Below are 23,672 nucleotides of genomic sequence, written 5' to 3'. Positions count from 1 at the left end.
GAGTCATCCTATCCTGTGGCTACTTTAGTCGTCAATCAATGTCACCTACTGCTACTACTTGATATGCCAAAGCACCCATCAATGCAGTTCTCAAATTGTCATCCAAAACTCATGGGCCATTTTCTGAAACTTGGTTGAGTGATGAAGTAACATCAGTCCTTGACATTCCAAATTATAATTTCAAAATCTAGTGTTATGATGTTGTGGTAAAAGTATTTTCGACCGAACCCCACTGTGGGGTCCATATTGATTGTTCCCTCATAGGCCCTCCTAGGTCCCAAACGGTTGAGAAAATGACGAGTTACCGTGTGGGGGTCCCCAGGGGGTCCCTCTACTGTACTACTGTACTGTAGCCTACTGTACTGTACTGTACTGTACTGTACTGTACTGTACTGTACTGTACTGTACTGTACTGTACTGTACTGTACTGTACTGTACTGTACTGTAGCCTACTGATACACCTGAAATTATCATATATACAGTTGAGTTATGTGTGTGTTAGGCTGCACAACAGTGACACTTGGTTTTGAAATCCAAACAAATGCTATTTTCGTGCTCAGACACAGCCAGCCAGTCAAGCAGGCAGCCAGGCACACACAAAGCTACTTAGGCCTCATTTACACTGGCAGACAAATCTAGCCTGAATCAGATCTGTGCCACATCAAGATTGAAATCCGATTGGTTTAAATGGTCACATGACTCATTTAACCAAATCAGATTCCAATCTGGATGTGGCACAGATCTGATTCAGGCTGGATTTGGCTGCCAGTGTAAATGGGGCCTTAATGATCAAGTGGTTGCACCACTTAAAAATAAGGTCAGAAGAATAGGTTGCTAAGATTCAGCTGCTGGTCATGATGAGGTCAAAGGATGATCAGAAATAGACTGCATGGCCTACAGTACATCTTGCGCCACACCTTTCCCTAAACTTATTTGCCTTTTTTTTTTTTACTATTTTGAAAAAAACGTTTAAAATAGTTCAAATAGCCGATCTACAAGCTCATAATGTGTCAATGTAGATCGGCTAGTTGAACACAATTTTAAAATGTTTTTCAAAATAGTAAAAAATGGCAAATACATTTAGGAATAAGGGGTAAGGGGCACAAGATAGGGCCCTCAAAACATATATAGATGGTCCAGTCAGATTTCATGCAGTGCAGGGACGTGCACACATCAAAGGGGGCTTCAGCCCCTGCCTTTTTACCCATCTGTAAAACAACTGCCCTTTTCAGACCACGAATGTAGCGTTTACTACATGTTGAAAGAAATGCAAATGGCACTCCTTTCCATGCCATACTGGAAGGCAGCATTCAGGAAAAGTCTCCTGAACTTGAACACAGTATTTTGTGTTGAACAAATTTGTTTAGAAATCCATGTCGTTACACCGCATCTCCACTAGCTAAAGAGTGCTGGGTTGCGCCCCGAAAATAGATGATCTACAAGCTGCGACGCGTTGTGAGCTTGTAGATCGCTATTTTTGTCCAAAAGTGCCTTCTTACGGGATTTCACTCTCATGCAGTGTAATCAGGCTTATCCACGCTGGCATTTTAAAGTAGGAGAGATATTCTGACTTAATGTCAACATTAGGAAACGCACTTTCCCGGTGCCTACATTGTTTTGGTGCCCACACTTCAGAGGTGCTCCGATTTCCCTTGTGCCCACAATAGCGCCACCTCGTCTGGTTACCCTTTTTAAACAATCTAGTTATACCTCTTTATGGTAGCTTTTGTTTCTATCAGAGGAAGTAAGTTCAACTGACTTGTGCAAATACTGTAGTATTGGCTGAAGAGAAAACAATGCAACACAGCAGACAATAATGTGTTATATGTCTTCTGTTACATGCCAGAAGCAATTACTTTACAAAAGATCTCAGTCATTCAGAAATAGTGTTTGTTCACTGAGCTCCAGTGCATTCTGCCGAACTTCAGGGTGCAGTTTGGCTCCCATGGTGCGACAAATCTGCCTTCTATTGCATGATAGCGAAAATGACGTTGGTGACCTTAGAGTGTGCTAGGAAATAATTCATTCTTCTTCCTCTTCCTTGTCCTCCTCTCAAGCAAGCAACTTGTTTCTAGAGGGCGCTCTATGTCATCTGGAGTGGACCATACATGGGCAACTGGCGGCCCGGGGGCCACATGCGCCCTCACCTTCACTTAATGCGGCCTGCAGGTTAATATAAGAATACTGATAGTGATACATTATTGATTTCAGCTTAGATATGATTGATTTAGTATTTATGTTCATAAAGTTAACATAAGTATAACTTTATGCATTTGAGATTTGATAAAAGAAATGTTACTATTCAGGATTCCAATTCAAAAGTAGCAAAAAAATAAAAATCAGACCAGTCTGAAGTGAGTGCTGTACTGTATCGTGCTGTTACTAGTACTGTACTTTACTGTACTGTACAGCCCTCCTCCCTGGCCTCTGTGTGTGTGTGTGCGTGTGTGTGTGTGTGTGTGTGTGTGTGTGTGTGTGTGTGTGTGTGTGTGTGTGTGTGAGAGAGAGAGAGAGAGAGAGAGACACTGCTCAACAGTGCCATCCAGTGGAATTAGCGAGGTGTTTTTCGTGCTCAGACGGACAGACACAGGGACATGTAGGGACACACATAGCTGCGTATAGGTGTGGCTAGCACCACTTAATTATTTAGGATTCCAATTAAAAAATAGCAAAAAAGCTTTTAGATCAGCTATTTTTGCTACTTTTATGTGATATCGAGTGACAAAGTTGGGCATCATTAATTTACGAAAAAGTTAAAATACAGAGAGAGGTCTGCCCGACAGTGTTGGGCAGAAACCCAGATTTGGCACAAACAAGGGACTAAATTAATTTCGCTCCTATATGCCACCAAAATGTGGAACGCCCTACCAACGGTCATTAAGAGTAAGACATGTAAATCCCTTGACTCCTTCAAAACCGCTCTCAAAGGACACAAAGGGCTCAAAGGGCACCTACAGATGGCTGCAATTCGAAACCGGCCCCCGTAAAATCTGAATCCCCCACCCAAACCTCCCTCCACCCCTTTCCCCTCACTGTATGTTTTCTTTTCCCTTTTTACCTCCTTTATGATGATGATTTCCCGTTTTTTGGCTATATATAGAAGTGTATATTTGTATGTCTCTAAATGTCATGATGAATTGAACAAGGTGGACCCTTTTATAAACAAGTGTAATGCTTTATAGTTTATTGGGTCGTCCACTCACAGTTAACAGTTTTGAGTTTTGAGTTGTGCTTGAAATGTACTGTAATTCTGCAAACTGTTAATAAATACTACAATCAATCAATATCAATCAATCAATAAATAAATCAATCAATCAGTGTATGCAATATGGGCCCCCTGCCCCTGGAATGAGTTTGAAAATATAGTGGCCCCTCAGCCCCTGATCTGGACGAAAAATCCGTGAGAGCGAAATCCGTACTCCATGGATCCACTCCAGAGTTTTCAACTCACTTACTGGTTCTCAAGTTTCACTCCAGCTCCACACACAGACACAGACAGAGCTGCCCTGCTTTGTGTGTTGTCAGGCAGAAGCAAACAGCACGACAGGCTGGCGGCGGCGTATGAGCATCATTTAACAACAGAATATAAAACAATAGCTATCGTTCGATCTGTTCTCCTATCGCTATAACAATCACCTTGTTTCTTGTGGTGATATATTTTTGGACTGTAATAATGTCGGTGGGCGTTGAATCTGGATTCTCGAGCGAAGAGGTACTGAATGTTCGGTTCCCTCTGCACCGAGCCTGCAGGGACGGGGACGTCGGTGCCTTGTCTTCTCTCCTTCAGTGCATCACAAACCCGGCTGACCTGGCTGTGGAAGACACCTTCTACGGCTGGACACCAATACACTGGGCTGCGCATTTTGGAAAGGTGCCTAGTATACTAATGTTAGAGTCACGGGCCGCACTCTTCGGTGGACTATTCTTTATTAAAGTTAAACGTTCGTTCGTTGTCCCAAAATAAAGGATAATGCATTTGGAATGGTTTCCGGGTATGTTCGCCATTAGCAGCAGTAGCAGGACCACGCAGAAAAAGGAGGCGTTGCCGTTGGCGGTTCAATGGAATCTTTATATTTAATTTAAAAAATGATGATGACCATTCATCGTTCGGTAACTAGACAGGCAAGTGACTGTGAGGCGGCAACGCCAAGCTCGCCACCCTGCTAAACTTGCTGCTACGTAGATGTTTGGCACTGGTCCTTCAAATCATTCCACATGATTAAAGAAAAATTAACGGGCATTAGTGATTATTTAACACAGTAGCCTAAATATTTGTATGAATAATACTCTTGTCTTGGTAATTGGTTAGCCCCATATGGGACCTCAGTGAAGTCCCTACTAGGTATTAAATTGTTATGACTTGGACGGGCATTTCTGCTGAACGACAGTGCCTTCTCAATCTGAAGATAATGCAAATATAGCCCTAGAATTTATATTTTCTTGCATACATTTCATGATGTAATACACAGCCATAGCTCGCGGTTAGCAGCGTGATATGTGCGGCATAAAGGTCTATTCATAACTTTCCAGGTGATAAGGTGACCACCGACCTTATCACCTAAAACTGGAGAATAGGCCTTCAATCTGCTCTGCACGGCATGTGTACTCACCCAATAAATAATTCCAAGTCTGATAAAGGACGGTATGACTGATGGTGATGGACTGAATTTACCCTGATCAACACAATACAAACGTCATCACAAAATTTGACCAGGGAAGCATACATTTTTGGGGCACACTGTCACACACAAATGCATGCCTATAGTCTTTGCTTTGTATTTGTAATTAGTACCCAGACTAGATCTCCCCCTCTTCTCTACATAATGCCTTGGCTTTTTTCTGTTACAGTTGGAGTGTGTGATGCGTTTGGTCCAGGTGGGCTGTGGTGTGAATGCTATGACTTCCAGGTTCGCTCAGACACCCACTCACATCGCTGCCTTTGGGGGCCACCCTGAGTGCCTGTTATGGCTACTGCAAGCTGGTGCTGATATCAACAGACAGGTACAGTATATATATAACCACACGAGATGCGTAGAACTTGGTACCATCCAAATAGTAATTGTACAATAAATGTAAAGGCTTCGGTGCCGAGGTTAAATTAACAGTGAGCACAGCACAGTACATAGTTAAATGGTAGACAGTACAGCTGTAAGTGACATCCAGTGACATCCTTTAACCCAAAATTCAGTGCCTAAATGTGGATTCACACATGGACGTGCACACACAGACATGCGTCGCATGCACATGCCAAGAGTTTAAAATAAAAAAGACAGAGCAGTCTGTGAGGCTGAGCTTAGCCTTATCCCATCATGGCCTGTGGGGGGGGGGGGGGTCATCTTAACACTTATGACACAAGTTAACCTCTAGTATACCGCTGTCTTCTCCATCTGACCTATATTCAGAATACTTATCAACAAGATTTGAGCTTTTTTCCAATTACTTTCTTGTGTATTTTCATATTCTTCATCATAACTGCCACTTGGCTAGATACCTTTTTATTCCTCGCAATGCTGAGTGTATTCCGAGTAGTAGGTCACAATTACATAATGACTCCTTGTCAGGGATTACATCACTTTGAGTCATTGCTTTTATGACATAATACATTTTGTATATTTATTATTTAACCCTATTTTGTTTTAATTCTCATCCAGAGCCATCTCAGCTATTAGAACCACACAGCATTTTAACAAACATGGCCTACTTTTTTGTTTGTTTAGACTAGACTAGAGTAGTGATTGTCTTGAAAATATTCCTCTCTCTTTCTGTCTACTTCACTCACTTCACTTTCTTGTTTTCTTTTTTTTTCTCACTCCAACCATCTTACTAATAATGTGTTGTCCAGGCTGCGGTCACATCCTGATTGCCCCCTCGGGATTCTGGTCGCTTTATTATTGTGCACGGTGATTATGTTTTTCTTTGCGTGACGATGATCTCTGTCATCATCCTTCAGGATTATGTGGGCGAGGCGCCCATCCACAAGGCTGCTCGTGCGGGCAGTCTGGAGTGCATCAACGCTCTCTTGATTCAGGGAGCGAAATCTGAGTAAGTCCTGTTCCAGCACTCTTCTGTGTCCTCTTTCTCTTTTTCTCTGTACAACATCTCAACCGCACCTTTAAAAGGGATCACCACCAAAACGTAAGCAAAAAAAAATATGAGATTGTGTTTATTGTAGACTAGAGTAATACTGTGTGTTAGGTAGATCTAGGGATGCATGTAATCATTCTTCTCATGGATATTAGATTTAGCAATCAAGTTCTAAACTGTATATGTTAAATAATCTGAAATATGTGAACCACACAAAGATGATACAATTCCAAGTCTGGGATTTCAAACACCTCCAGGCTTTAATTCTATGCAGGCTAATGTGGTATAATGAGGTTGGCCAAGAGAGATTTGATATGAAGCTCAGATTCAGGCCATCAATAATAAGGCACTTTACTATAGAGTCATACTCTCTCCCATTTAGACTTTGATAATGTTGGTCACACAGTCATTGTGTGTAGTCAAGATTATTTAACCATAGGATGATTGACAGGATACCAAGTAAAAGGCAAAACACCATTAAATAAACGTTCACACAGGTACCAGACAAAATGCTTGGTACATCATGGTTTGTAAATTAACAAGCCTGCCTAGTACCGAATAATTTGACCACAAGGTCAACTGTTTGATGAATATCAGCGATTTTGGTGGGGCTCCCTTGAAAACGTGATATATCTTGTTGTTTAATTGTTGCAACAATTCATATTAAGTTGTCCTCTGTGTGTAATAACATTTACAGTTAAAACAACTTAACTGTTTGAATTGATGAAGAACTACTTCCCAAATTAGATTTATAGAGTTAGTTACACTTGGCACAGATTTCTGAAATGCTGTGTTGCCATTATGTATTAAACATGTATAAATACTAAAGTAACAAGTCAAAACAGTTGAAATTCAACATTTAAGAGAGAACAACTTAATGTAAAGGTTGACCAATGTTTTTTTTTATTTCTATAAAAGTAGGCCATGTTGCATGGTCTTTGTTGAGTTCAGAGTGTTGTTTTCTTTGTTAAAGTTTGTTTTTGTTAGTATCTTACACAGCTGGGCAGTCCAGCTGGACTTGGTGACCAAATGTACATTTCCTCAGCGTATGCATATTTCATTGTCCAAATGAAGAGGCTACATTTCTGTTCCGTTTACTGCAATTGATTTTTAGCTGTTAGGATACTTCTTTACCAGATGCTCCTTAAGGACATGGTCACACCCAGAGTGTAGAGTAGGAGAGTAGCGACATGCTTTGATCTCGCCGCAACGCGGGTGCCTGTGGGCTATAGTTCCAAACATTGCTCCTATGGCTGGAACTATCCCATTGAGATAGAATGAGCACCTCCGCATTCCATTGTTACAATGGGAGTCAACGCTAGTGTCGCCACTCTCTTACTAGATTACTCTGGTCACACTGAAGTTTAATTCTACCTATGAGGGTAGATTCTCACAATGCTTTTCAATGGGAATGCATCAATGCAATGCAGTTCTTGCTATTCATGGATTTCTGGGAAAAAATATAAAATAATTAAAATCAATTTCAAACTAATTGAAAAGCATTGTCAGAATCCGCCCTCATAGGTAGAATTAAACGTTGGCGTGACCGTGCATTCTATCTGCCATAAACAAGGTGAGTCTATTAACAAATTATCAAATTTAATGATTCAATTCCTATTCATATTGTAAACAAAATTAAATGCTTGGAATAGGAAATGCATTTTTTATTGTTGATAATTACGAAGTTAAAATAATTTGCATGTTAGTTGACAGTTAATGTAGTGTCATAACCTTGGCCTGTGAGGGCATAACAAAAAGAAGGGGGTTGTATTTTCTAAAACTCCACAAAAGTAAAATAGCAAAACTGAAGAAAACCAAAAGGCCAGCCTACAGATTGTGATAAATTGAATAGATTTGGATTCAATTGGACCTACAGACTTGTATCTCCAGGTGAGAAACTAAATGTTTGTGGTTTAATCTAATAATAGGAAGGAAAAAAAAGAATACATGTTTCGATCGTTGGTGTGTGACTTTTGCATTACCAAAACCATAATGATGCAAAACCCACCAATCTGGTGGTATGAATCTTGAATAATCTTTATATACGGTAAATTCTTAAAATAATTTTTGCTGTTAACTTCTAACCTGCTCAGAATAAGGTTAGCCTAAACAAAGTAATATTCTTGTAAAGTATTTTTACCTTAATAGTTACCATTACATACAGGTACTGTATGTACACACACACACATATCTCCATCACTGTAAGATATCAGTCTATTTTGCCTTTTGTTTACATAAAATATAAATAACAAGGCTTTTAAATGCTTTTATATAGTTTATTTGGGAATATGATTAAAATGCAATTGTGTATAAATTAATATACAACTGCATGTAATTGACTTTTATTAAATTATTTTCTTTATGGCCATAAAGTATGGAACTATGTATGCCTTTTCATCTCAACAAAGAAAATCAGTGTCCTGGCAGGCTGGCACTGTGTTGAATTCAGACAGAGTGTCGCCTACAGTAAGTAGCTAACGGTCTTCCCTTGGACAGTAATTGTCATAATCAGGTGAAACTGTGCTGTTTGCCATTTGCAAATGAGAAAAATGTGAACTGACATTGGATTTTGTTTAATTTTTATTAAAATGAAGTGTGCTCATTTTCAGCAACGCCCTGCACATAGAGACACACATACAGACACACACACATTAAAACCTGGGAGCTGACTAGTACAACCACAGTCTTATACTGTTGGCCACTAAGCAGCTCCACTGGAGCAGTTGGGGGTTCAGTGCCTTGCTCTAGGGCACTTCAGCGGTGTTGGGGGAATGATGACAATCACTTCCCGACCCAGATTTTTCCAGCCCGTCCGGGGAATCGAACTGGCAACAAGGGCGCTCTTCTAACCCTTAGGCAACCGCTGCCCCAAATTCTGTTAATATTCTGCCAATTCTGTTAATATTCACCAGGTTTGTGTTGACAAATCCATTAACTCATGAAAAGCATGTCAACATTGTTTATTCTTAATGAAAACTGTTGGGTTCATCCTACAATCCTACATTGTTAACTTTCTATCTCTGGTATCCCTTTATTTCATTGAAGAATGCCGATGCTGAAAGGCAATTGGAGAAACCTTTCTTCATAAATGACAATTCTGTTCAGAGGAAGCCTAGCTTCAATTATTGTTCATGGGAACGCTGTAAACAAAGGTGACATTGTATTTAAAAAGCCCTGGCTTTAATTAGAAAAGCAATATACATGAATCTTGACTGATTTAGTGGAGGTAATGTGCATTTGGTCATCAACTGTTGAATAACACTTAGTAATACAAATGATGTAATGTAATGTTTTTTTCCTGCAGAAATTGTTTTGTTTGTTATCATGCCATTTCCTTTTTAGCTCATGATCCAGGAATGTAGAGAATGCTGGGATGAGAAACTAATGCCAGCTAGGTGGGAAAGAGGCTCATGACATTATTTGATTTTGTTTTACACTCAATTTTAGAATTAAATTAAAAGACAACATAGATTCTCAATAATAATTACATACTGTATATGTGCAACAATTACTGAACTTTATTTATAGGGTTTTCAAGTATAAAGACATAATTATACCACAACCCCACATACTGTATACCCCACCCTCCGCGGTTCCATCACAAAAAAATAATCAAGAAAAGGAGACACAAACTTTTAATAGACGTTTTTAACCAACTACACAACTAGTAAGGGAAAAATCTGAAACCCGCTAAAACTGAGCAGTGAGTACATGTTAAAATTTAAGGCTGTACCTTTTCAGAAAAAAGCTGTAAGTATGCACACACTTCCACGATCCGAATCATCCGATGCGAGAGTGTGGTCTTGCCAACACCAACTCGGGACTCCTGGATCGCTGCCCTCCACACTCTCCTCTCTAACATCAGGTTCTTGAGCTTCCTGCCCCTCCTGGCTCTGCCCTGGGTTGACTCCCATAGTCAATTTACTTGCCTGACGCAGTGCCCTGCCAGCCTCATCCTTCTCTCTCTGACTTTATGACCGTGGTAGGTCCCCATAGAGGTCCACATTTCTGATGCGGTCCGTCCATGTGCTATGAACAGCCGCCTCTCCCATGTCTGATTTCCCCACACTCCTCATCCCATGCAAGGCATTCCAGGGGCCTGGGCCGTGGCTCAGCGGTCCAGGTACCTTGGCTGGTAATCCAGCCTGGCAGTGTGCCGCCGGTTCGACTCCCGATCCCGACGGCCTTAACTGCATGTCACCCCCCCCCATCTCTCTCCCCATTTCCTGTCAGCCTACTGTCTGTCTCCCCATAAAAATATATATAAAAATAAAGGCGAAAGCCACAAAAATACATTAAAAAAAAAGCATTCCAGGGAAGTGCTCTCCGGCCCTTCAGGTCCTTTTCTGTTGAAGCAGTCCAGGCCCGAGGTATTTGAAGTCCTCGACTGTCAAGCACCGTCTTCTCCGCAGTGGCAATGGTTTTGTCCTTTTGACTGTCAGTACCTTTTTGTTTTCTTGGCATTGAACTTGAGGCCAATCTTCCTGCACTCCATGTCTACTGCCAGTAGTAGTTTCCTTCCTTTCACCTTCCTGTATTTGAGAATAGGGCGATGTCGCCTGCGTAGTCGAGGTCAGTGACCATGACGGGTTGTACTCTCCTTGACTCTTAATGTAATATTCACATAAATGCTGCAGAAAAGTAGTACATTTTGTGACCATGCATTATGGTTATCATACCAAAAGGACCATGCTGAGAAATTAGTTTATTCAAATTCACTGACTGGAAGTATGGGTCAATGAATTCTGACGGACATTCGATGCTGGCATATTTTTCTTGAGGAATGTGCTTTATTTTCCCCTTGATGTTTAGAGGCAGGCACCACGTTACAAAGGTTCAGTCCGCCATATTGCTGTTAAATGGTGCATTTATAAATGGTAAATGGTGCATTTATATAGCACCTTTATCCAAGGCGCTTTACATAGTGCATTACATTCACCCATTCACACACACATTCATACACCGATTGCGGCGGAAGCCATGCAAGGTACCAACCAGCACACCGGGAGCAATTTGGCATTCAGTGTCTTGCCCAAGGACACTTCGACATGTAGACAGCAGGAGCCGGGATTCGAACCGCCGACCCATGGATCATTGGACGACCTGCTCTACCTCCTGAGTCACAGTCGCCACACTGTTGACGTGCACTTTCTGCACTTCAGAAAGTCGACAAGCCAAGACTATGGTCGGAAATCTCTAAATGTCATTAAAACAATGGGCCTAATTCACAAAGCTCTGCTATATTTGATTGCGATTCATGAAAGGCTATGTAAAAGCATCTACTATCAGGAGCAGCACCTTTTCGGTTCCAAAGTCCTACTAATAATACAATGTTAAATGATTTGAAACTAAATTGCTTTAATAGGTCATGGTAACAACATACATTATAGAGTAGACCAACCATGATTCAAATTGGACTTTATTTCAGTTATAATGAATTGCATTTTTATAGCGCTTTTCCAAGTGCTCAAAACACTTTACAATGGTTCATTCATTCAGGAGGTGAAGCAGCAAACAGTCGATGCCAGCGTCCTCACTTCCCACATAAACACACATCCCAGTGGCAAGCTCACACCGACCAACTCATTGGAGGCAATGTAGGGTTCAGTGTCTTGCCCAAGGACACTTCGACATGTGGATAAGAGGAGCCGGGATTCGAACCGCCGACCAAGGGATCATTGGACGACCTGCTCTACCTCCTGAGCCACAGCCGCCCCACAGTTAAGCAGAAATACCCCATGTTCCCTAACATACATTCCCATGTCAGGGAACTTAGCTAAGCTTTTATTCCTTACTTGGTATCAAGTTTATTCATTTTTACATTTATATTCTGATAACAGAGTTGGATGATGGGAATAAACATTTAATATATTTCTAACACAGGTTTACTCAGATATTCACAAATATATAAATATAGCTTTTTATAGTCTCAGATGTGTGTAATATCATTGTCTAGTTGCCATATTTAGGTACTTTTGACAAAAAGGTGAGTGAACATTTATGGTTAAATACTGTATGTATTGGTTAAATTTAAAAAGCAGAAAGCGATTAATTATTTTAAATATGGCAAGTTTATTTCAAATGCTACATCTATCACACTATATTAATACAGAATTTACCTCATCCTAATTTTCAATTTATGAATAGAATAAGCAAAATTATAAATTGATCCTGCTTGGGAGTTCTCCCTTTTGATCCATTAATTTGAAGCTGTCAATATTACTTAAAAATGTGGTCCTTAGACCTGCTATGGCCTTTGCAGCCTCAATCTAGCAAACATAACATCAAACTATCTACAGTATATTTGATCTGAAATTCAGACGGCCTCCTTTTCAGATATTGGACATTATCTTATGTATTTACGTCTTCCTTGACATCTTTGCTTTAAGAAAGGGATGGCCTATTTCCCAATTGACTTTGAATATGAGCCCCTGGTAGTGCCGTCTATTTAATTTGGCTCTTGCATTTTCACCCTCTTCCGCCAATAAAGGGGACTCTTTCCTTATTTCCGTTTCAATCCTGGATCCGATCTCATGCTCTCCTCTTCCCTGGGAACTTTAGACCACAGCAGGATGACTGTTTTCTTTCTGTCAACTCACCGAAACCTTTGTCATTATTTTAACTGACAGTGATGGCAATATTTCAGTCCCTTGCAATGCAGATAATGGATCGACTCTACCAGGATCTGTAACATCTAAAGAATTCAAAAGAAACGACTACAGCTTCCTTGATGCAGTATTCAGTACAAACTCAGCATACAGACTCTAAATTCCTGAAGCTTAAGCAAGCAACACTGGGGTGTTCTCCTAGGTTAGTACAGTACATGAATTACTCGCATGTAGAATCTGAAAAGATGAGAAAATGGAGCATAGCAAATTTTCACAGCAACAGCATTCTATTTATTTAGTGGAAGAGAAAACTGAAAGAGACTTTGGAAAAGGAACATGCTGACTGCTGCTTTTCTCACTTTCTGCCCCACCTGGATCTTACATTCTTGGCCTTATGATCAACTGGACATTTTCTTGTGTTCCTTTTTGAAGAAATTCCTTTTTGTCCCTCGATTTATTTCCCTACATTGTTGGCTTTATGATCAACTGGACATTTGCTTGTGTTCCTTCTTTGAAGAAATTACCCTTGAGGAGAGGTCCACTTCTTGACAATATTCCAGAAAATATCTATCAGTAGGCAAGTTATTTCAAGAGCAGGCCAAGTTTTGTCTTTCTGCTAATGGAATTTCAGATCAAATATTCTTTAAAAAATAAAATCACAAACTTATCTTTTATAAAAGAAAACATTTAAATCAAAACATCCATGAAAACTTTGTAGACTGAGTGCACTAGTAATCTTACTGTGTAAAACAATATTTAGTTTGTTGAAAATGTTCCTTTTTCTTTTGGTGTCATGAGCCTCAAAGTATCACGGTCGTTCACTAGTAAATTAGGACAAACTAGAATAGCGCATAGTGTGCAGTTGGGTAGAGCAGTGCAATTAGCAAAGCCTAGAGCAGCTGAGTGAGAGAGGCTAGATTGGCACAGCCGCATATTATTAACTGTTTAATGCTAACAATCATCTTCTTGATCTTGTCATTTTATTGTGCAGTATATTTCGCCTCATAGAAAATAACTGTTTTATTTTGTCTGTCACTTACAGTATTAACCCAATACAATGATATCATAGTCTGTTTTGACATCTTAATCTGTCACCTTTTCCTTTATGAAAGTGACAGTAAAAAGAAAAAAAGAATATATATATACTTTTCTGTACTGTTATCAGAAACAGAAACATACGTCTTAATGTTTTGCAACCATTGAATTCGAAATGACTTGGTTTTTTCAAGTAATCCTAGAAAAGGGGGAGAATAGACACTGCAGAGTCTGCCCCGTTCCCTGGGATAGCTGCACTGTTGTGGCATTGAGTGTTCTCACTATCGCTTCCTATCGACACACTGGCAAACTGTTGAGGTATTTCTTGCGGTGATTGGTTTTAATGCTAGGATTTTAATGAATCAAAACAAAAGAATTTAAAGATTTTAGACCTGCATGCTTTGCTTATTATCCATGACTGTTCCTGTATCCAGTTTTTATTTTTTTTGTTTCTGTTTATTTGTTTTTAATTTTGTTAACTAACCATAGGAACCCTTTAGGTGGACAGGTTTAATCATGTGAGTCTCAAGATGTGTAGCATGATATTAGGCTTCCTCTGGCAGATTAGAGGATAGCAGGGGAAGATACTGTGTGCCTAAGGCTGAAAGCAAAGCATATCAGGCATTTACAAAGAATTAACGCTTCCTTTTTAATTGGTATACCAAAATATATATATATTTATCAATTTTCAAGGAAAAATGCACAGATTTTCAGGCCTCACTTCAAAGGAAATATATAGCTTATAGGTATATAGCTTTAGCTAATATAGCTTTAGGTATCCTAATGATACGAATAAGATATATGAATAAATAAATATATGAATAAATGGTCGGTTTTAACAATGTAAGTAGTAGAGAGCCGGGGATCTACAGCTATAGAAGACAAGAGCTTTCATATGTACTTTGCAATAATTCACAATAGCGTTTGAATCAATTCTGGAAGCACTGAATCTTTCTATTTGCTTCAAATTCTGCAGAATCCCCCTTCTCACTAACTGGATGACATTTCCAAGACATTGAGAATCACTCCCCAACTGTTAATAAGATGAGATAAAACTTTGTACAAAAAGTTTGAACTACAAATGTATATGTGTATGCCATGCACATCAAAATGATAACAGGTGCTGGATAGAAGAACACAAAATATAATCCACTCACACTGGATCCTGCTCCCATAAATATTTATTATATTTGCCAACAAAGGAGATGTTTTGGTGGTCATGAATTAATAAATATCCATGGGAATATGATCCAGAATGCAGACTATTTTTCTAACATAAAACTTTGTCCCGGAGGGCAAGTTGGGTTGTTAAAGCAGCTGGTTGCAGAGTAAATTAAAGGCTGAACAAGATAAAGATGAAGAAATAGGAGTTTATTGTTTATTACGGATCCCCATTAGGGCCGATTCATACTCCTATTTTAGAGCTGAATAAAGGTCGGTTCGGCTCTGTAGAGCCTACAATGTGACATTTGGTTCGGGGGGGCGGGTACCGTCCTAAAGTCAGCTCTTTGGTGCTACTGAAAATTTCTGACGAGCCGAAATCATTTCGGCACTACAGCGCCGAAACAGCGGTAAAATAGGAGTATGAATCGGCCCTTAGTCATCACCGTGATTGCCTTAAAAGTTGCAAGTATCAAGAATTAAGAATAGATACCAGGGCAAATCCAGCTCGGTCACAATTACCAGTATGTACTGTAGGCTCTTCAAATACAGAGAAGGAAACGTAATGTATATAATTACAGTTTAGATATTTGCAATACTTTTCTAGATTTTAGTTGCTGTGGCATTACATACCTTTCATAATAGGTATAAATGTAGGTAGGTTACATGGTCATCTCATGACTCTTGCAATGTTATGTAGGGATCAAAACTGATCAAATTAAAGGAAAATTAACTAGTTGGACTAATGGAAAAGTGCTGAATAATATATTCACATTGTGGCTCTTACAATTCACTCAGCATTGCTGTATAAGGTGATTTTATTGATCTGTTGAAATGCGTTTGCTGTCAAAAGAACAAAACTAGTTTTCTTGACTCCTAAATTATATTAAGCAACAAATTAAACAACATTTCATCGATTGAATACGTTATACACTGGTAGTACAATCAAAGGTTGTGCTAACAGGATAATTAATAATAAAAAGCCCCAGGAACTTGTTTCCATTGTGGTCCTTTGTACTCAATTCATAAGTACCGGTAATATTTATTTCAAAGGAAACCGAAAACAATGTGGCTTCATTCATTGACCTTGCTACAACTTTGACATAACATTCTGTTGCCGAACCATTCCAATTTCAAAACTTTATTGCAAAATGAAACTAGGATAATTAATTAAAACAAATATGTTACTTTTATTTGAATAAGTAGATTGCCCATTCCTTTAGAGTGAGACCTGTCTATCTAGCTCACCAAAAAAAATTGTATTTGAGTTTTACAAAGCGTATTATCTTCTTGGAAGCGTTAATTTGGGGGCGGGTGAAGTGTATGCAAGTTAATGTGTGATTTTTGTTTTTTATTCTACAGATTTTTTTCATGTGCACCGTTTACTCAAAATGTTACTTGGATTGTTTTGCACCCTGTTTAGATAAGAACAGTTTATACACACTATGAATGAGCAAACAGTTACCATTTTTAAGATGCATATCTGATGCCAATGTATGGATGACAATGTCACTCAGTTTAACCCATTTTGGGCGGGAACCCCTTTTGGTGTTAGCATTATGTTATGCTTTAGCTATTGAAAAATAGCAGATCTACAAGCTCATAGCGTGCCACCGAGTGGCGCGCTACGAGCTTGTAGGTCTGCTATTTTTTTTAAATCGAAGAACGACTGACAAACAACAGAAAACTGTCAGGATGTAGAAGACCTTTTTAGAATCTGATCTCAGGTCAAAATGGGTTAATATAGAATTATTATATACAACAGGTTAATTTTGAATATAACCTGTTTTTGAACACCTATTCCATACACATTCAAATCTTATTACATGTGTCTACTGTCGGGTTAAATGAGAACACTGAGAACTTCTACTGCGTATTCCCATTAGAAACTGCTCTGTCAACACTTTTCCCTTTCGTTGAGTGCCCTCTGAGATGGGCTGCAGAATCCATAGTGCACATTAATTAACGCAGTCATTTCCAATCTGAGGGGAAAGCTTAGACACGTGGGCCAGAAGCCCAGCCCTGTTTCTTTGACAAAGACATACTTGTTTTGCCAGAAACTCATTCTGCAACAGAATGCAATGACATTTAGCTTCAGAACAAGTGCAGTTGTGTTTTCAGGTTGCCCATAGAAAAGATTTTCTGTCTGGCATTCGACCAACCAAACTAAATGCATGTATTGTTTACTTGGATATTTTCGCGATGTCTCCTTGGCCTGAAGTGTGTTAGTTAACAAACTGTGTTAGTTAACAAACTTCAGGTCCAAGACGTTAGACAGACATACACCGTAAAATCTTCCATTATAGTACATTAACGGCAATAATCAAGTCCCTGTTTTAAATTAATTATACAACTATCCTCAGTCAAATAGTTTAACTAATGGATAAGTATAAAATGTGGCTACTTCTAGCTTTCCTTCTTTAATGTCTTACCGTATCCACATTGATGATGGAAAAACTAATATACTAGGTGACATTGGCACAGTACTGACTAAAATGCATTGAAATCTCAAAATGCCTTTTGGGTAAAGTGATGAAAATGATCACTTTCACGGCACCGTTTGCTCATTCATAATTGCATCCAAATTACCACAGGACACCTGCTGCAATCGGGTATGATTAACTCAACTGTATGTGATGCGCACAACTTAATCCAAATTAATATGTGATGATATTGAGGATTCTGTCGGATTATATTAATGTTATTTTGTCTTGTTGATCAGCATCCAAGCAAAGTGTATCCCACATAGGCCAAGAAGACATTATGATTCGGATGCTTGGGGATCATATGCCATCTTCTCCCCCTCAACAATGATGGATGTCATGGAATTTCTTATGAAGCCTTTCAAACCGTCTTACAGAAGCGGAGAATACACCGTTGTAACATGTTTCTTGGAAAGTTCTTACACTTTCCATGGCCAGCCTCACTGACCTTTTTTCAACATTTTGTTCCTTATCTGACACTTTACACAAACATTTTATACAATATATCTGTGCACATAACATTAATCAGACACTCACACTGTGTAATTGAATCACTTTGTTCATCTTTCACACTTTCACACTTCACACTTCAACTTTAAGAAACACTGCGACAACTCTACTGTCATCAAGAATTGTGTGCACATATCCTTCAGAGGTGCTATTGACGTGCAAAATGCTTGGTGTTTTTCCCTCCTGGTGAATCGTCCTTCATGTACAGCCTTTGCTCAGACAAGGTGAAGCGCTCAAGGATTTCACTCCCATCTGCTTTTGGTGAAATCAACACGCATTCTTCTTGTTCAAAGGTTCAGATTATGTCACGTACTGATTTAAACTGGCGCATTCCTTCAGGCCCTTAATCATACCCGTTTGCAGCAGACCTTTCCTTTCCATTTTTTTTACTTTGGAAATTGTGTCCACATTTTTATTTAATTGATATTATAGAAGATGAGAAAAAAATGATCTAAAAGGATCAATCGTCATCAAATGAAGATGACGAGGTTATGAGAGCATAGAGCAGCACAGGCAGTTTGTGTACGTGTACGTGTGCGTGTGGGCGCGTGTGTGAGTGTGTGTGCGTGCGTGTGTGTGAGCATGTGTGTGTGCGTGTGAGACTGTGACAGTGTGTGTGTGTGTGCGTGCGTGCGCCAAAACAATGTTGGGGGGGGTCTATCTAACACTCGGTCTTCTTGTGCAGTATGAGGAATGCCACTGGGCTGACCGCTGCTGACCTGGCCCATGCCCAGGGCTTCCGGGAGTGTGCCGAGATCCTCTCCAATGCTCAGAACCTGCAGAGGAACCTGGCTCAGTCCCAGGCCCAGCTCAATGAGTTTTTCATGAAAGGCACTGGCGGTCAGAATGGGCTCCACTCTCAGCCCACGGTCCAGGCACGGAGCTTCCTGAATGGGGTGCCCAACAGAAAGAGGTCGTTTGATAGCATGGATGTCAGTCAGAACAAGAAGGCAAGAATTAATGGTAGGTTGTTGCCCCGCTAAATGGAATCTTTTAAGTGTGTACTGCCTGTGTGGTGGGAACAATAGCAGGATGATTATTATTCTGAGTATGACTGTACTTAATTGAGCATTACAAAATGCGCATCATAAACTCAGATAATTTCTTTTTAACCCGTTTCCCTGCCAAAATACTATATATAATATAATAATGTATATAAATATATATATAATAAATAATAGCCTGCATTATTTGTCGGGAAGCGACGCTGCCAAAATGCGTAGCCTACGTTTATTCAGTTGTATAAATGTGTTTAATCCGATCTAGTGGAAGGGCTAATGTGAGTATACTCGCATTAGCTTCGGATGACTATCTGTTGTTAGCTTAGACCCTGGGCTTCGCCATCTTTGGACGCACGCACGCTTTCAGTTGCTTTAGCCTCCAAATGCCCCTCCCGCCAGGCGGCATTTCTGGTCAAAACAACGCTTATTGCACGGAGCCTGGCGGCCGTAGTAATGGCGCCGGCCTGTATTGATCATGCTCCAGGCAGACGATAACATCCGGTCGAGAGTCAACACACACCATTAAGCTGACACAACATCCGGTCGCAGTGTTTTGGGGGTTGAACGGCGCGATATCCTGCCGTGTTGTTAATTAATCCCGGCAGAAATTGTGTTAATCTACTGTGAAATCTGCTATTGTTCGTTTAACCAGACTGCAATACAATGCTGTCTGTGACAGAGAGGGTTGGGTTGCATGTCTTTTCAGTCTGATGTGGTTTTGTAAAAAATACTGCTGAAAATATTTAGTATGTTGAACCAGTGAAATCGTGTTCAGATTGAGATGGATTGAAAGAAAACTCCTGCACACTCTTCAAATGTAAGAAAAAATGTTTAATGGGAATACGTTTCAGTATATTAGACCTTCATGTTATCTTGTTATGCTGATGAAGTTCTAACAGACCGAAACGCTGTTGTAATTCCCATTGATTTCTTTTTTTCTTGTATTTGAAGACACTGCAGGAGTTCAGGCCTAGTTCGGGCCCTCATTTGGTCTTCTCCTGCGCACGTGCAAAAGACTTGCTTTTAAGAGATGGATGAAATTACCTGTTATGGCCTATACGCCTATTACATTGAAATATGTTGCATTAGGCAATATTGGTACCATGATTTCAAATGTTTGAGTAAATGGAGAGGCTCTGTTGCAACATCCCAATGAATTATGTTCCTTCCTCCATGTCTCTGTCGAATCTTAGGTTTGGATATACCGTCACGAGTGCTGAATGGGAATGGGCCACATGGTGGTGCTGGAGATTTCCAGATGGAATGTGTGAATATGGAATCGACAGACACTGTGTGCTCAGGTGGGCCAGGACCGTTTACATTTGGGCTGAAGGGGTTTACTCCACCACAGGGGCCAGGTCCCATAGACCAGAGGGAGGAGCAGGGGGGAGCAGAAAGGTCAAGGCCTCCACCTAAAGAGCTGGAGATCATCACCGTGGCCTCAATGCAGATTCCGTGTCGTTGCACCAACTCTTATGCCTACCTCTAGGGGAATGGTTATTGTGTGCTGCTCAATTTATACTTTGTTGAGCGTTGGTGTCGCGCGCCGAAAGTGGGAGATCTACAACCTCGTAATGCATCTCATTTTCGGCGCATGAGACCCGGCGCACAACAAAGTTTAATTGCAGTTTATGTTGTCACACTCCCATTTGTCCTGAATATTGTATGCATAGTGGCATATGTTTTCTTGGAGGTGGTGTAGAGGTAGATTTTGCTGTTTTCATGCTATCTGAGATTTTAGTGGAAAAGGTATTCTGAAAAGTATTGTTTATTGGTAACTTTGATACACAATTTATACATAAAGTTCTTGTACAATCCCTAGTTCCCTACATTTGTAATGTAGAAAAGAGACATTTGAAGGGAATAAATGTTTTGCACAATTTTACAGCAAGATGTCCTAGATTACACAGAGGAGCAGAATTCCTGTGACACCCTTCTGCCTAGCACTGTGAATGTAGGTCATGTTTGCTTTAGGGCGAGAAATTGAGGCTGGGTGACAAATCAGAGGCTGTGTAGATTGTCTGATGGTTGAGTGATCATCCAATAATCTCAACATAAGGATGTGTACTAGTGCTAGCAGTGCTGGTGCAGACCTAGAGAGACCAATTTATAATTTACCTTCTGTTGGACTGAGTACATGACATGACATGACATGACAGTACATGTGTTCGCTCCCCAAAACAAAAAGGCAAGTGTTTTCTTGGAACAGAATTTGATTCTGCTCTGCTCTTATTTAGTTAAACTACTCTCATTTAATACTTACTATTTTGTTTTATATTTTATTAAATAATTATCTTATGCCAAAGCATAACATGAATGTAGCTTGAAAAGTATAAACATTTTCACTGTGCAGATTTTATACTGTATGATGTACTAGGACATATAGTCGCTGGGAGGCTTTTGTGTGCTATTCCTTTGTATCCATTTTGGCCGTGTGCTATATTGTTGATTGTGTGTGGTGTGAATAATGGATGTGTACTCGGTAATAGAAAAGGCCTGAATGTCGACAGTACCTAGCACGTTACTGTATATCCATAAATTGATAGAATTTCTTTAGAAATTGGCCATTCACAACAAGCAGTTCTGAATCAATGGTTCTGCTCAATGCAATTTGAATGGATTTGTACTTAAAGTAAAAAGAAAATTGAATTAGCTGTTTTGAATAGTACCAGATAATGTACTGTACATTCATCATCTTTAGTTGCTTCATGCCATTTGGCAAACTGTTCTCTTACATTAATGGTGGTGCCTATTTGTTCAGCTTTAAATGTTGAGTTACCTTACTGTTGGTACAAATTGGATTTTTTTGCCAATGAGCAATTTTTAGTTTTGTATTTAATAATAACCTCATTAAATGTTGACTAATTTGAATTAATATAAATTGTGGTGGGCTTTGATTGTGTTGTGTTTTCATGTGTTTTCGTGCAACTTCCAAGACCTGACTGTTTAATTTAAATCTCTGAATTTTCAAAGTATCTGAGATAATCAGGTAATTATTTTGAGATTAATCTTATTTTATTTATTTATTTGTATTTATTGTGAATAAATCAACAGTTGCTTTTTCCTTGTAGCGAAGTTAACTTATAGTACTATGTAGGCTTTTGAAGCTCCCCCTTTTTGGCATGTCACTGGCTTATGCCACATGCAGATGTCCCCATGGTACTCTGGCTTTTCTTGACTCGAACAGGAGAGCAGCAAAACTAGGGCAGTGTGCCATATATCTGATTGTATGTCAGCCAGGGCAGGAAAGTAGATCAGGATGGGAGTCAAGGTCTATGGCCCGGTCTTGTGCAATTGCATAAGGCTCTCTGGAGTTTACGTTGCAATGTATTGATCATTTGTCTAAACTAGGAGGGTTCACTGAGATATTTCAGTGTGTTTTAAAATGTTAATCAAAGAATGAGTCGAATCAAAGACTGCCACGGTATTGTGCATGTGTAGTCCAGCCTGTTAAAGACCTTATGGAATAATTGTGCAAAACATTTTTGTTTTCTCATTTTTGTATTCTGAGCTGGGATCACAATGAAACTGTATCAAGTGTCTGACCCTTCTGTCTTATGTTCAGCATTAGGTGCATCCCCTGGTGAAGATATTCCCTTAAATGGTCATTGCAAACCCCAAGTCCCAAACGGTTGTGACCCAACACTGGAACCGGACGTCATGCATTACCATCAGGATATCTACACAAACACATCTGAGACTATTTCTAACGGCAATGCAGGCAGCCAAGTGGAGCACCAGAAATCAGTCACAGCGGAGCAGTTTTATGACCATGCTCTCTTCAGCACAATGCTTCTTTACCATGGGTCATAAGGTCCTTTACCTATCATCGATAGAATCTCATTGATAGGCTCCTATTGTTTGTTTTTTTTGCTAAAGCTTGCCTTGATGTAATCATGTAAGCCTATATGAGTATCTGTCTGCCTTAAAGCTATCCTGTCAATGGGTCAGCTCCTCATGACTTGTTGTAAAGGGCAGGCCCATCTTGTTCATGGATGTCTACAGTTTTGAGATTAAGTCTTCTTGTAAGTGGATTTCTGTTTTTGAGTTACTAAAGAAACATGGTGAGGGTGCAAAAATGAAATGCATTTTTCCCCCCATGTAAATTTTGTTCAGCTGTAAATAGGCTTTGTTTGTACTACTCACTAACCTGTTGAAATGTAGCTCTGGCATTAAAATGATCGAGCCTGTGTACTGAATGTAATGCCTTCATTTCCAGATGGTTGTCCGCTAGAAAGCATTTTGACTTTCTTCCTTTCATGTGTTTCTTGATGTTAATAAAATAAGCAATTAAAAACATAGGCTATGCTACAGATTATGTTATTGCAATCAAGTTAATTCATCAGTTTATGCTTACTGGCTACTTACAATTAATTCATACGTTTATGCTTACTGGCTACTTTATTAAAGCCATGGGGTGTGGTGAGTGTCACAACATATTTCTAGATACTTTATGTAAAGAACCATATTGTTAATAACTGTCGATAAGTGTCAACGTTTCCATGAAAACTGTTCAGTAAATTGTTGTACACACAACATTGTCGTACGACGGTGTCGCGCGCCGAAAATAACTAACATCTACAAATCCGTCATTTGAACTTGTGAACTACAGGGGAAACAGGTCTATCTATCGCACACTCGTGGAAGATAAACCAAGTTCAACATGTCTAGTCACCTGTGACCTGTCTGTCAATACAAATGTAGCCAACGGTGTAGTATCGACCTTGATCAGTGATCATACTATTCACAATACACAGCCTGTACTGCAAAAAATAATACGTCACTGTCAC

At 39.7% G+C, this 23,672-nt stretch overlaps 1 protein-coding gene across 2 annotated transcripts; it reads left to right on the top strand.

The window, feature by feature from the left end:
- The first annotated feature begins 3,477 nt into the window (after positions 1 to 3,477).
- Positions 3,478 to 22,813, top strand: ankrd10b (ankyrin repeat domain 10b). 2 transcript variants are annotated; one of them, XM_079518460.1, is made up of 6 exons: positions 3,478 to 3,871; positions 4,849 to 5,001; positions 5,951 to 6,042; positions 18,567 to 18,844; positions 20,076 to 20,183; positions 22,454 to 22,813. In XM_079518460.1, the coding sequence occupies exons 1-6, from the start codon at positions 3,674 to 3,676 to the stop codon at positions 22,693 to 22,695; spliced, it is 1,071 nt and encodes a 356-aa protein (XP_079374586.1). In that variant the 5' UTR covers positions 3,478 to 3,673; the 3' UTR covers positions 22,696 to 22,813. The 2 variants fall into 2 exon arrangements, with proteins under 2 accessions (XP_079374586.1, XP_079374585.1); XM_079518459.1 differs by having other exon boundaries at positions 3,479 to 3,871; positions 22,448 to 22,813.
- The last annotated feature ends 859 nt before the right edge of the window (positions 22,814 to 23,672 follow it).

The sequence above is a fragment of the Electrona antarctica genome (assembly GCF_951216825.1).
Source record: "Electrona antarctica genome assembly, chromosome: 13".
Taxonomy (NCBI): Eukaryota; Metazoa; Chordata; class Actinopteri; order Myctophiformes; family Myctophidae; genus Electrona; species Electrona antarctica.
This window is presented reverse-complemented; position numbering and strand designations above follow the sequence as displayed.